Raw genomic sequence first — 14,837 nt, forward strand, 5'->3', positions numbered from 1 at the left:
GAGAGATAATTGACTATTAAAAGTGAAAGTATTGACCTTTGAATTCTTTTTATTTTGTCTACTCCAGTAGATATAAAACAGCTGTCTCTTGACTGACAATTGTTGTAGCCCAGTCTGATTCAGGAGATACCGCTTGGCATAAAGAACTATTAGGATAATCTGTCAGTGCTAAGATATGCCTTAACATGATAGTCATCAGCCATGGGTGACCCTCAGCATCATCTGGGTAGTGTTCTGGTTTCCAGACCCCACATCACCCTTAGTCGCCATCTCTGGTGTTGGATTAGGGACTCACATTTTGAACAAAAATTAGTAAGTGATAGGTCCTTTTGTAAAGAATGACTTTTTAAAATCTATTTTAGAGAGGGTCACATGGTTTTTACATAGTATTCAAGTTTCTAGATTTATTTATTTATTTTTGAAAAAAAGATTTTATTTATTTATTTATTTGACAGAGAGGCAGGCAGAGAGGGAGGAGCAGACTCCTTGCTGAGCAGAGAGCCCGACGTGGGGCTCGATCCCAGGACTCCAGGATCATGACCTGAGCTGAAGGCAGAGATTCTAACACACTGAGCCACCCAGGCACCCCTAAGTTTCTAGATTTAAAAAGAGATGGGCTTTTTGGCACTCTGACTCTCCTGTGAGTTCTAAATGGTTCACTGTTGCTGTGTTCTGAAATGCCACATCTTTAAAAGTCACCAAATATAGCATACTTTTTAGAGAAGTAGCTTCATTGAGCAAATACAAAATTTCTTTACTTTGACTTAGTAAGTAGATTTTACAGACAATGTGTTGACTTTGATATAGATGTAAAAGAAGTCCACATTTTTATTCCTGAAAGATACAGAAGTAATGATCTCTTTTTATCAATTCCTTTTTAAAAATTATTTTTATTAACATATAATGTATTATATGCCCCAGGGGTTCAGGTCTGTGAATCATCAGGCTTACACACTTCATAGCACTCACCGTAGCACATACCCTCCCCATTGTCCATAACCCAGCAACCCTATCCCTAACCCCCCACACCCTAGCAACCCCCAGTTTGTTTTGTGAGATTAATAGTCTTTTGTGGTTTGTCTCCTTCCTGATCCCATCTTGTTAAACACATATTTTATGTGTTTAAAATTTATGATAGATACACATCTTACTTAGTGTTAAAGATCAAAGGCTCAAACTGGTTAAGACTTCCTTAAATAATGTGTCATAGAGCTTGATACCCACTATGAAAATATCAGATGCTAATTTTGTAATGGTAAAAAATGGGAAAAATATCCTAACCACACTGTCCTTTCTTCTCTTCAGTAATTATTATAGTGAGAGAAAATTGTTCAGTCCTATTATGTGTCTAATGGAAGCGGCATAATGTGATGGAAAGCATCTGACATTTTAATTCAGAAGGTTCAGATTTGAGTGTGCTCTCTATCTCTAAAGTAATGTGAAACCATTATGCCAATCATCTGCTTTTTCCACTAGATATAGTTCCTCAGGGAACAAATAGATATATATACTATAGGTCTAGTGGAGAACTCCGTTATCATATGAAATGTAATTTATTTATTCCTTCCTTCCTTCCTCCCTTCCTTTCAGTAGCTAGCATTAAATGAGATAAGAAGCTCTCTGGAACATGGTTGTGATAACTAATCTTACTATAAAATTGTACCAGGCAATAGCAAAGATCTACATATAGATATACATATACATATATATATTTCTCTTATGTGTGTTCTGGAATTTTATATATATATAAATATATATATATATTTGAAATTTTCTTGTAGCCACATTAAAGAGAAGTAAAAAAAAGAAAAGTATGAAATTAACTTTAGTACTATATTCTATTTAACTCAATGTATCCAAAATATTCTTCTTTCAACATGTGACCAATATAAAAATGTATTAGCCAGATACTTGACCTTTTGTTTTTTCTTTTTTTCTTTTTTGGACTCAGTGTTCAAACTTACGGATATCCTCACAGTACATCTCCATTTTGACTGGTCACATTTCAGATGCTCAGACCATGTATAGCTAGCATATTGAATAAGGTAGCTCTGGAACAGAATAGTAGGATTGCTAACATTTATGATTATTATTAATACTAAACCAACTATGATTCCTTAGGAACCATGGTGAAAAAGTGTTGCTTAAACTTAGGAAAACACTAATATTCCATATGACCTAACAGCCCAGATCCAATTGCTTTTTGTTTTACTTCAGTAAACACTCCCTGTCGCTTCCTAGTTGGAAGATCTCTGAGCTTCAGGTGGGCATCTGAAGGGGACAGGCTCCCTTCTAATCAGAAATTCATAGATTTTCCTCCCCACCTAAAAAAAAATACTACCAATACTATTTCTAGTCTACCTGTTGCCAAGATGTGGCCATTTATATTGTGAAATAATTTGTGGGATGTAAAACTTTTCTTTTTTCATATGGTCTTTTAGAAACCTTAAGACCAGGTAGTATCCTGTAGGTAGTATCCCTACAGATGAGGACATTGAGGCTGGTAGAGTTATAGTGATTTGTCCAGGGTTCACACCTAGGTTTTCTGACTCACATTTTCTCCACTCTACCAGTACTCTTTTGCCAATAAAATACATTAAAAATATGGTAGAATTCCCTTGCTTCTGAAAAAGGAAAAGCAATTGTTTGTTTGCCTATTTCAGTAGTAGTCCTGCTTATCATTGACTAATGGGTTATTTGTTCATTCCCTGCATGCATTGTGGAGTTCAGCCGTAGACACTCCTGGGGTATTGTGACACTGCCCCTCATTAGAGACATACCAGTTTCTATAAGAATATTCTAGATGGGCTGTCTGCTGCAGATTTTTTGAGAGGAATTAGTAGGATCTCTTCATTGACTGCTCTTGACAGCTGAAAGATACTGTTGGAATGGGTCAGAGGGCTCCATTCTGGAAGAATGGCCCATAAAACCCCTAACTGGCTGCTGACAGGGAGAGCTAATCCTTGCTCAGTGATCCAGCCCTGCTGTATGGTTAATTCCTTATTCTTCACAGCAATCTCGCTTCTGTCCTATTTTATGGATAATGAGAATAACGCCACTTGGCACACATTTAGCTGACATGTTGAGGGCTAGGAGGTGAATGTAGACAGTGTCACCTCAGATCCCTGGGCATCAGCATTCCCATTTATTGGATGGGGAGGCTGGGGCCTACGTAGGCACTCTTGGACCCACGGGTAGTTCCTTCAGCGAGTCTGAAGCAGGGACACAGTTCTGAGACTTAGAATTAGGGGTTCAAGGTTCTTCATTATGTTGCTGTCATGAAGATTTGGGAGGGCTAGATTCTTGGTGGATTGATGTTCTTTCTTTTTTCTAGATCTGGGCTGCAAATGCTGGTGTCACAGCCAGTCCTCCCACCGACCTCATCTGGAAGAACCAGAACTCATGGGGCACTGGCGAAGATGTGAAGGTTATATTGAAAAATTCTCAGGGAGAGGTAAGGCCATTTCGTCAGTACCACTCCAGTGTCTGTTCCACTTGAAAGTTCTTTGTGCAAGTGTGATATCTTTCCAGCAGTCACATGAAATGTGAAGTAACTGATTGCTTACACCAGGCCAAGGCTGCTGAGTAAATCAAAGTGAAGAGGACTTCACATTTTAGGAGTGAAATGGGAATGTATTGTGGAGCACTGAACATGAGCACAGGCTCCGGTTTCTGCCTCCGTTGCCCTCTGGGTTTGTGACTTTTGGCAAGTTCCTTCACCTCTCTTAGTCTTCTCATTTCGAAATGGTGGATAATAATAAAGCAAGTCACAGAGCTGTGATAATACTAATGTAATGAGAATAATATATAAAAGATCTACTCAGAATGTATATATCTGGCCTTTGGTAACTATGTTATTAGCTATTAGCTATGTTCCTAGCTCTCAGAATGTTTGTGAAACTCTTGAGTTTGAAGATTTTGGAGTGTACATCTGCTTGATGGCTGTGTTTTCAACATGTCAGTCCTAGATTCTTATCAAAGAACATTCCCTACCCTTACTGTCCCATCAAGACTCCCATGCCATATGCACGCCTGCATACCTTCCCTCCAGAAATGGGGCTTTGCCAGGGAGGGAGTGGGTGCAGGCCCACTTGCAGTTTCCCCTTTGGGTTTCTTTCTCTGCTTGTGGGATGTAAGCTGCAGACCCCTTAACTCTGTCTGGTGCTTGGCCTGTTGGCCTCTTTCACTAGAGTCCTAAGAACATCATGGGCAAGGACCTATTCTGATTTTCCCTGGCACAGAATAGACCTTCAGTAAGAATTTCCTGGCTAAAAAAATTGTAAAAATTGAACACAGACCCTCCCTTAAGTTCAGAGAAGTAAAATAACTAACAGCTTCTGCTGTGGGTGTTTGCATTCCGAGTCCCGTGCCTGGCGGTCTTCCCGTCTGTCCCTCACTAGGCGTGTCTGCTGGTCTTCGGACTGCTCTTTGTCTGGAATCCTTGTCTACTGGGTGAGGAGTTCCCTTGATCTCAGGCAGAGCCGGGAAGGGAAATGGCCTGTGATTTGTGATTCTTTCACTGTCAACCTCAGCACAGTTTTGTGAGATTTGGGGGCGGCTCTGGGGTATTCATCCCCGATATTCAGCCTGGTTCTCAGGGAAGCAGCGTTGTTGACCCATGCCGTCAGTCACTTGTAGGCTTCCTTCTGATCTCTCTGCGGAAGCCCTTGCTTGTTTCTGTCTCTGCACGTTGGGGTCCTTCCTCTGTGGCCACCGCCGCTGCCCTGCTGCAAGGATGGTGGCTCCAGTGCTGGGTGCTCCCCTGACGTTGGCGTTGACAGAACATGGCTCTCTCCACACGTGGCTGAGTGGCGCTTTGCTCAGGTCCAGAAGCCCTGTGATGAGGGGCCCTGGCAGATGCAGCAGGCTTTAGTGAGCCCTGGGATCCAGGCCTCATCTTGCCGTTTGTTTCTCTGTGAAAATGTGTTCGGAGTACAAGTGATCCTGTAGGAGTTTAGAATGTAGCAGGTTGAAAATCCCCCAAAATATCCTGCCTGCCTCTGCCTACTTGTGATCTCTGTCTGTCAAATAAATAAATTTAAAAATCTTAAAGAAAATTTAAAAAAAAAATAAAAAGGAAAGAAAATCCCCCAACATAGATGGTAGATACCATGATGGGGATGGGGCTTGAGGTGGTATTAGAGTGACATCTCTGTAATGCTAACTAGAGCTAACTGGAGCTCAGGTTTTCCTTCATAATTTAAATCTGTGAATATTAAATCATTTGGTTGGTTGGTTTGTCTGTTCTTTTTAACCAACTTCTGTCTTCCGCGAGCTGGGCTCTGTTAAGTGGCTTCTATCAGAAATGAGGAAAATATCATGAATACAATTTTGGGTGTTTTTTTTTTTTTTTTTTTTTAAAGATTTTATTAATTTGACGGAGAGACACACCGCAAGAGAGGAAACACAAACGGGGGAGTGGGAGAAGGAGAAGCAGGCTTCCCATTGAGCAGGGAGCCCAATGTGGGGCTTGATCCCAGTACCCCGGGGTCATGACCTGAGCCAAAGGCAGCTGCTTAATGACTGAGCCACCCAGGTGCCTCATGAACACAGTTTTTATGTCTGGTTGTCAGACAAATACATTTGGAATTTATTTCTTTAATTCTGAAACTGTTTATTAGTAGGTCCCAGGCCATATTTGCAACCATCCATAATTACCACCATAAAGACCATTGTTCTGTAGGATTGTAGATAATTAGTAAGCCAGTTTAATTTTTTATGTAAATTTTCCTCTTGCTGAGGCATTGGAAGTGTCAGAAAATGTAATTAAACTGTCTGTAATGGGACTATACGGGCTCACACAACCAAAAATCCAGAGATAGTGGACTTGATGCAGTGGCTTACCCAATGTCCTCGAGGATCTTCTGTGTCCCTGTTTTCAGAATGTCTCTTTGGTTGAGGCAGGATGAGTGCCGGATGCTCCTTGGAGGTGCCTTGTTCGAGTTTGGTTCTTTGTGGGAAAGAGCTTCATTCCCCGTGAGTTTTCCATCTAGGGCTTTACTCACATGGTACCAGCCTGGGTCACAGGCTCACCTCTAAACCAGTCCCTGGAGTCTGGAGGACAGAGTTATCTTGAGCTGCCTTCTCCCCTCCAGTAGCTCGATCTTGCTCTGCTCCTGTGACTGTGTGTCCCATCTCTCTGGGAGAGATGGGGACCCAGCTAAAACTGGGAGCTTTAACTGACAAATGAGGATGGGAATAGTGGACAATTTACAACAGCAAATGTTGACATGCTAAAATAGAATGTCTTTCTTTTTAAGATTTTATTTATTTGTCTAGTGGAGAGAGAGAGAAGGAGAGAGAGAGAGAGCACAAGCTGGGGGAATGGCAGAGGGACAAGCAGGCTCCTGAGATGCAGGACTCAATTCCAGGGCCCTCGGGTCATGACTCAATCCAAAGCCAGAAACTTAACTGACTGAACCACCCACTTGTCTCTAGAATGTTTTTTTTTTTTTAAGATTTTATTTATGTATCAGAGAGAGAGAGAGGGAGAGAGAGCGAGCACAGGCAGACAGAATGGCAGGCAGAGGCAGAGGGAGAAGCAGGCTCCCAGCTGAGCAAGGAGCCCGATGTGGGACTCGATCCCAGAACGCTGCTTAACCAACTGAGCCACCAGGCGTCCCTAGAATGTTATTTTTTTTTTTTAAGATTTTTATTAATTTGTGAGAGAGAGAGAGCATAAGCAGGGAGAGCGGTAGGAGAGGGAGGAGCAGGCTCTTTGCTGAGCAAGGAGCCTGACAAGGACCTTGGGATTATGACCTGAGCCAAAGGCAGATGCTTAACCAACTGAGCCACCAGGGCGTCCCTAGAAAGTTTTTCTGTGAGGGAACTAAGAAAGCAATCTCTCTGTACCTTCTGAAATATAGTCAGAACTGAAACTTGTATATGTGAATGACAACTTACGTGTACAGAGATATAGTTTAATCGTCGGCTCTCCCACCCACAAAAACCGCTCTGATATGTATGTAACATTTGCTCATCTCTGTGGTGTGGGTATCCTGCACTACCTCTGTGGTGACTTCAGGCTGTCAGCATGTTGTGATCGCACAGAGCTGGCAGAGGTGAACATGTCAGGGGGCACTGGGTGGCTTCAGTACACTCCTGAGTTGTGTACCTTTATGTGTGCAAGGCTTTAATAGGGACCAACTGATAGTACGTTTTGTAGACAGACTATGTGGGTCTTTTAGGGCACTTGATAGGGTTCGATATCTTGCTGAGAGGAATTTTTTTGATAAAGATAATTATCTATTAGCACCTTGACTAATAACAATTTCCTGGGCCTCAACCTCCCAACGATTTTTGGTTCTAAATTTGTTTTATGATTTTTCTATCAATTTTTAACATTTAGCAACTCATTTTCTATACAGGCTTTCTGCATTACATTACTTGGTTTTTAAGTGTTGTCAAATGAAAAGTACTTAACCATATGCTTACACTAAAAGTAGTTAAATTGAATTAATTTGTAATTTGTTGGGAAAGTTGCTTTTTCTGAGTTTCGCATTTGAGGACAGTATTCTTATGTCATGTACCTTAAGAGCCCACATTTCCAGATGAGGTGTCTACACTGGTCACCGGCTGCCTGAGCTGGAATGTAGGAATTCTCTAGCAGATTTTCTTTGACTTTTCTTTCCTCGTTTTAGGATGAATTTTGGAAAACTGGGTACTCTAAGAGCTTTCTGAGAATTCTTTTTCGGTTTTGTATGCTGCTATCCCCCAATTGATACTTCAGAGCATTATAATTGACCTAGATTCACATGCTTTTTTGTCCGTGTGGGTTTGGTCAAAGCAGGCTGATATTTATGAAATGGCTATTTGTGTGTGTAGGCACTGACTGAGAGCCCAGAACTGAAGTTTCTGACTAATGGAAACTCTAAGAGAAGTCCCATCTTATTTGTCCATGCAACAATAATCAAGATTCCCCAGAATACTAGTGTACACTTTGCTTCATTTATAAAATATATCCTTAGACATATTTAAAGTGGAGCTCTCATTTGTATGACATGGTTTTTGGTTTTCTTTCTTTGCCATTTTAAACTAGCTGGTTGTGTGTTAGATTCCAGATAAGCTTTTACTGACGTAATCTTAGCATCTTCATGCATGGAGTTCTCTTTCTTGAGTGACCTTAGGATCTGGTACAGAGTAAGGTGAGCAGCTCTACGGCTCCTTTTGGGACACACTCATGTACTTGCTGGTCAGCCTTTTGCTTACACAGAGACACGGCTGCATCGTGCGAGTTGACCTTCTCTCCAGGAGAGTCAGCTGTACACGAGCCTTTTGGCAGGGAATGGATGTCGTTCATTCTGTCTGAGCTCCAGTGAGGGATGGGCCTGTTTTTCTGTGTGGAGTATGTTGGAGCTTCTCCACTAATGTGAAGAGGGAGGGCTCATCTGTCTTGATTCCATTTCCCAGGAGGAACCAGTTGCTGAATGTGGAGTGTTCCCACCATGGTCCCCGAGATCACAGCATTTGGCCTTCATTGTCATTTTAGTCAGCATTTATTTAGTACCTTTTTTCTGCTAGGAGCGTGGATCTTGAAGCTGAAGTCTTGGGGAGTGTTATAAAGAATCTAGTGTGCCACACGGTTCCCAGAGCTCTTAGTAACAGAACGGAATCAAAAGCATTGGAAATTTTGCCGCAGGTGTTTCCCATTGGACATCAGGAGCTCCCCTGCAGGGAATATTGAAGATCTCAGAACTGCTACCAGTTACGCAAAATTTCCTGCCCAGTAGCTAAAGCTTCAAGGAACCACTGTTTCCTTTTTTAAAAAAATAATCCCTACTGTAGGAAAGGTGCTCTTTCTAAAAGTTTGGCAAAGCAAAGTTCCCTCTCCCCGACTGCCTTTGTGATTTTTCAGTATGGTTTTAACTTAAGTTGGAGCCACTCTTGTTTTCAGGAGGTTGCTCAGAGAAGTACAGTCTTTAAAACCACCATACCTGAGGAGGAGGAGGAGGAGGAAGAAGCACCCGAAGTGCTTGCAGAAGAAGAACTTTTCCACCAGCAGGTATTACTTTCACATATTTAAGTTTTATTGACAGAAATATGGAAAAACCAAAATCAATAGTGAGGTGGTTTGTTTGTTTTTTTTTTCCCCTGTTAACTTGCTGAACCATGTAAGTGATTGGCCAGTTGGAGTTGGTTTGTTTTTCCTGAGGGTGTTAGTCAAGATAGCACATTAGAGCATGGGAGAATACATTAGCACGTCTTTTAAAACATTTGTTTTCTAATAATACCACATTTCAGTTTTGTTTTATATTGTACTTAGTATGTTCAGGTAGGGACTGTATATCACTTATAAATATGTGTATGTGGGTTGGAATGCATGCTCAAAAAAGAGTTCTGTGAGAGAGAAGTTTAGATCACTAACTTAGAGTATCTGCATATAAACTTTAAAAACCACAGTAATACTCAACTGCAGTGGGAAACAAAATCCTTGCTATATTAGGTTTCTAATCATCTAATTACAAGATAGATTTTAGCTGATGCTTGGGCTTTTGAGAGCACTTGAAATAAACTCCAAATTTGATTTTAATTAATTAAATTGGAATTATTAATAAGTAATAAGCATTCAGTTTATGTTCTCAAGCTGTTTGAGTCAGATGATTAATCAGAATTCTTACCCTTATCCTTATAAGACTTTGTCTCTGTATCTGCAGATTTATAAATCTCTTTGTTTTACTTCACTGGCCCCAGTCCTACTCCAAAAAACATTCTTGTATGTGGTTAGCCCCCAGGGTTGGGAACCACTGGAAGTGGGTTGTATGAGGTAGAATGAAGTTTTGCATATTTCCTCATACATTTTGGAGGACTTTTTAAGAACAGATACTTCAGGTTTAGCTTGAACAAGAAAACAAGGACAAGATCCATTTCCTACCCTTACTGGGAAGCATTATAATGACTGGAAGTACAGTAACAGTGTAAGAGAGGTCTCAGTGCGGGACACGTGGCTCACAGTAGGAGTTGGAACAGGCAGATGCCAGAGACAAGGCCACCAGAAGAGTTAAGATCTCCAGGAAGTGTGCTTGTCTGGTGTTCTGAAGGACTGGCAGTGTTGGGAGTATTGAGGACAGGCATTGGTGTTCTGCAGATATTTGAGTTACATGTTGGCTGCCTTAACATATACCCCAGAGCTTAGTCCTGTAGACCAGTTTCTTATTGCCGTGATGGTAGTTTGACTGGGCTCAGCTGGGCACTTAGTTCTTTTGGTCCACGTGATGGAGAGTGAAGTTAATGCTGCGGATGCATTCAGCTGAGATCATGGCTGGGGCTGGAAGGTTCTCCCTATTTCTCTCCATGTTCCTTTATCTTTCAGTAGTTTAGCCCAAGCTTAATTATAACATAGCAGCTGGCTTCCGGGAGGGTGAAAAGGATCTCTAAAAGGCCAAGGCTCATATTCTCATAGCCGAAGTGAGTCTCTAGTCCATCTCCAGTCCCAGATGAGAGTAAATAGTCTTCAGCTCTTGATGGGAGGACTGGCAGAGTCTGTGATGGTCCTTCGTTCACCACAGGGGATGTGTCAGGACTTGGGCACCAAGCATATCCGTCCAGTTGTGTTGGAGGGTGTGTGTCAGACATACAGGAAATGGGAGCTTGGCGTTAAGTGTGCAGTGGGGATGCCTGGGCAGGTAGCACCTGCACACTGCGGAGCCAGGGAGACCCTGAGACCGAATCCACAGTCGACTCGAGAAGGCAGACTGCAAAGACACGGGAGGGACTGTGTGAGTGGAGGTTCATGGGGATGTAGGGACTGAACTTGAGTGGGGAGAGAAGGAAAAGAGTCAGGTGGGTGAGGCTTTTAGCTTTTGTGATCAGGATAGGTAATGACTTCAAGGTTTGAAAGAGGGAAGATCAAAGAGTAGATATTTTGACTTTGTATTAGAGAATTGGTCCAGTCGCCTTTTGAATTGATTAGAGGGGTTTTTTTGATGACCTTCAACAAGCCAGTTTCAGCCCAGTCCGGCAGTAAGTCACAAGTCAGACTGTGAGGGAGGGAGCCATTTTGACTTCACATTTGAGGGTGAAGCCAGAGCACGTGCTCTGGGGTGTGTAAGCGGAGGACCCAGCCCGCCAGGGTACCTGATGTGGTTTCCAAATGGAACCTGCTGACCTCCTGTTTCCCAAGTTATAAAAGGAGGTTATTTATTGAACAGCAGCTTTCAACTTCAGCTGCATATTATAATTACTTAGGGAGCTTTAAAATTACATATAAATAGATACACTTCCCCATTTAAATGAGAAATTCTCATTTAGTTGGTCTAGGGACCTAGATCAGATTTTTTTAAAGCTCCTCTGGATCCGAATGTGCAGCTGGAGTTCAGTGTCGCTGTTCTCAAATTTGTTGGAAGGAGTCTGTAAGAAAAGGTTAGAAAGGGTATGTGAGAGTTGATAAGGATTCATTCGGAGTCAGGTAATACGGATTTGTCCTGTCTCTGCCTTAGTTGAAAGTAGTGTTATCTACTTTCTTAGCATTGATCTATCTGTCTTTCTCCTTTGCCTCATCAGGGAACCACAAGAGCATCCAACAGAAGCTGTGCAATTATGTAAACTTCTCAAGTCAACGGTCTTCCTCCAAATAAAGAAGTATGGTAATCCTTACCAACATGCAGTGCAGAGCCTTCTCAGAAGCACAGAATATTTTTGTATTTCCTTTATGTGAATTTTTAAACTGCGAATCTGATGGCCTTAATTTCCTTTTTGACACTGAAAGTTTTGTAAAAGAAACCATATCCATACACTTTGTTGCAAGATGTGAATTATTGACACTGAACTAAATGTGTACTGTTTGGGAAGGGTTCCTCAAATTTTTGACATTTTTTTGTATGTGTGTGTTTTTTTAAGTTCTTATGAGAAGGGGATGGGAGGGTAAATAAACCACTGTGTGTCTGGGTATAATCTGAAGATTGCTCCATCTAGATTAGCAATCTGCTCTTGATTACTCTCTGCTATATATAACGGTGCTGTGAGGGCGGGCATTTTTCAATATATCGAACTTTTGTATTGAATTTTTGTAATAAACAATCAAGGCTACAAAAATTTTTTTTTAATAGAAAAGAGAAATTTTGTAAGAAGGCAATATTAACCTAATCATCATGTAAGCACTCTTGGATGAAGGATTCCACAAAACTTTGTTTTATGGTTACTTCTTCTCTTAGATTCTGAATTCATGCGGGGATGGGGGGGTGGGAGGGAAGGGTTTCTCTTAAAACGCATTAGCTGTGTTTTTAAAGATAGTGTAACTTGCTTTAATTTCCTATGTTACATTAACAAATAAACGCTGTTTTAATATTAATCGACTGTCTTTTTTAACTTTAGTTAAAGCCTGATTTGGGGGGAAATACTATCTTGGTTTTGCTTTTCATAAAAATAATTTGTCTGCTTGTTTAGGCTAGTTGTTTCTTTAAGCTTTGATGATGAGGAAGATAAATAGACTGTATTTGTGTTCTGGTGTCTTCCCCACCCCTTTTCAGTACTCTGTTGTCATTACTAATGGTAGTAATGATAATAAGAGCAGTGATAATAGCTAAGGTTTCGGAGCCAGGCCTTGTGCGCAGTGCTTTATATTTTTGAGCTTATTAACAATAAGACCTTTCAAAATCTCTTCACATAGGAAAGCCAAACAGGAGCAGGGACAGTGGCAAAGGATGCTGAGGAAGACATTCCTCTCAAAGGAAGAAGATGGAGATAATACCTAGAATCTCGTTTGACTGTCCTGTAAAGTAGAGAAGAGATACTGAGTAACAGGGACCTTCTAGAGGATGAAGGTGTGAGTGCGCTGACGTAGGTAGGTGTGTGCTGTGGGCCGCTTGGTTGTATGTGTGGGGGTGACTAGGCCGTCATTTGTTAGGGGCTTGGGGCGTTTTTGTCATGAGATTGCTTTAGCCAAGTATGTTCATCTTAGAGAAAGTGGAAAGTCTGGACAATCCTTAGAGCGGACAGATGATCAATTTCGGAAGGCAACCCAGAGTCAGTGTTTGGTTTTCCCTTAAAATATTCCTGTGGGAAGCTGTGCAAAGACTACCAGCTTTCCCTTGAAAATAACTCACAAAGTCTCAAAATTACTGTGCTCTGCAGATTTACTGCAGACTCTGGTGCCGTCACAGACACAAGATAAATGCTGGGGAGGATGCTCTGTCTGGTGAAGCAGATAAAATGATCACTCTCAACACAGATGGATCTTCAGAATGAGAATGTCCCTGTGGATGGCCAGCCACGGCTTGGAACTGTTTTGCCACAAGATGGGGTTCTTGTCCTCAGAATACACTCGGGATACTTTACTGCCGGGTAAACGAGGTGCTGGAAGGCACACTTGCAGGAGGTAGGCGTTAGGAAGCATTGGCGCCTGTAACCTGGACACCTGGTGCCTGCTCCAGTGACACAGATGTCTGTCTCGTGAGTTAGAGTGAAAATCCAGGCCCTGTGAGCACAGGGTGTGATGTCCCTGGACGTGTAGCAAGCCGGACACTTGGGTTTACTCAGTCTGACAAAGTTGAGACTAAATTGAGGTTTTCAGGAAGCAAGTAGCGCTTGTGTCTGTCCCCGCTGAGTGGGAGAGGCAAAGGGTCCGAGTCCCTGTTGCCCCTGCATCTTCTCTGTGTTGTCACATTTGAGGAGCTTACGGGTACGTTTCTGGATTATCGAACTATTTTACAAGCACATAATTTCCCCTTCGTTTTGTCTCTGGTGTTCCGGTTTCCACCACTATTTAGATAGGGTTGTTGTTTTTGTTCTTTGTTTATTTGTTTGTTTAAGTAGGCTCCATGCACAGTGTAGAGCGCTATGCGGGGCTTGAACTCATAACCCTGAGATCAAGACCTGACCTGAGACCAAGAGTTGGGTGCTTAACCGACTGAGCCTCTAGACAGGGATTTTATTCATTTGTTCATTCATTCATTCATTCATTCATTCATTACTCTTTGTAGGTCTCATCTCTCTGCTCTTCATTAAGAAAATTCAGGGTGTTCTTATTTTGTTGAATCATCTCTTTCCTGTTCGCTGTTCTTCCCTTTGGTGATTTCTTTTAGATTTATATTTAACCTATTCTCTTTCATATCTTTTTTGTTTTAAAGATTTTATTTATTCATTAGAGAGAGAGAGTAGGAGAAGCAGACTCCCTGCTATACAAGGAGCCCGATGTGGGGCTCTATCCCAGGACCCCAGGATCGTGACCTGAGTTGAAGGCAGACTCCTAACCAACTGAGCCACCCAGGGCCTCCTTTTGTATCTTTTACATTTCTCTGTGTTGTATTCTCAGTAACTCCTTTGTATTTATCTCACTAATCTTGTTCTCAGCTTTATTTTATTTTTAATCCTTATTGAATTTATAATTTCATTGGCTATACTTTTCATTTCTGGAATGATCTTTGATTCTTTTTCAAATTTGCCCTTTTTTCAACTCTTCTTCCTTTTGTTTTTCTTCCTTTTAAAGAGTTACTCTAATTACACTTGTTCTACAGTTTCTCATCTATGTTCCTGAGATCTTGAAATTGTAATTTTTCTGTTAGCTGCAGAGAAAGGAATGGTTTACCTTGTCATGGGGTTTTTAGGATTGTGAACTTTTCTTCAGCAGGGGTTGTTTATTTCGTGAGTGTTTGTGTCCCTACCATACAGAGGAATTTGGGGGTTTCCTGTGCCAACTCCCCAGTGATGATAGTGGACTGGACCTTTGTTGTCGTTTACTCCTATTGCGGTGGTGATTCATGCTCTCGGCTGCTGGTGCATGGGTCTTCTTGGTTCCTTAGAGGTCGCTTGTACCTGCTGCCTCCAGTCCCCCATCGGAAGTTTGGCTTTGCTCTGGGCCTGCCAGCTCGCTGTAGTGGGAGGTGTGGGAGCACCTGAGGGTT

The 14,837-nt window shown here is 41.7% G+C and overlaps 1 protein-coding gene across 1 annotated transcript in view; it reads left to right on the forward strand.

Annotated features, from left to right (window-relative positions):
* The window catches only part of LMNB1 (lamin B1), a 50,552-nt gene extending 38,266 nt beyond the window's left edge, over positions 1-12,286 (forward strand). Inside the window, exons 9-11 of the mRNA XM_059174457.1 lie at positions 3,335-3,454; positions 8,894-9,001; positions 11,500-12,286. Coding sequence (XP_059030440.1) covers positions 3,335-3,454; positions 8,894-9,001; positions 11,500-11,541 — 270 coding nt within the window. The 3' untranslated portion in view covers positions 11,542-12,286. The remainder of the gene's footprint in view (positions 1-3,334; positions 3,455-8,893; positions 9,002-11,499) is intronic.
* Positions 12,287-14,837: the final 2,551 nt, after the last annotated feature.

The sequence above is a fragment of the Mustela lutreola genome, chromosome 5 (genome assembly GCF_030435805.1).
Source record: "Mustela lutreola isolate mMusLut2 chromosome 5, mMusLut2.pri, whole genome shotgun sequence".
Taxonomy (NCBI): Eukaryota; Metazoa; Chordata; class Mammalia; order Carnivora; family Mustelidae; genus Mustela; species Mustela lutreola.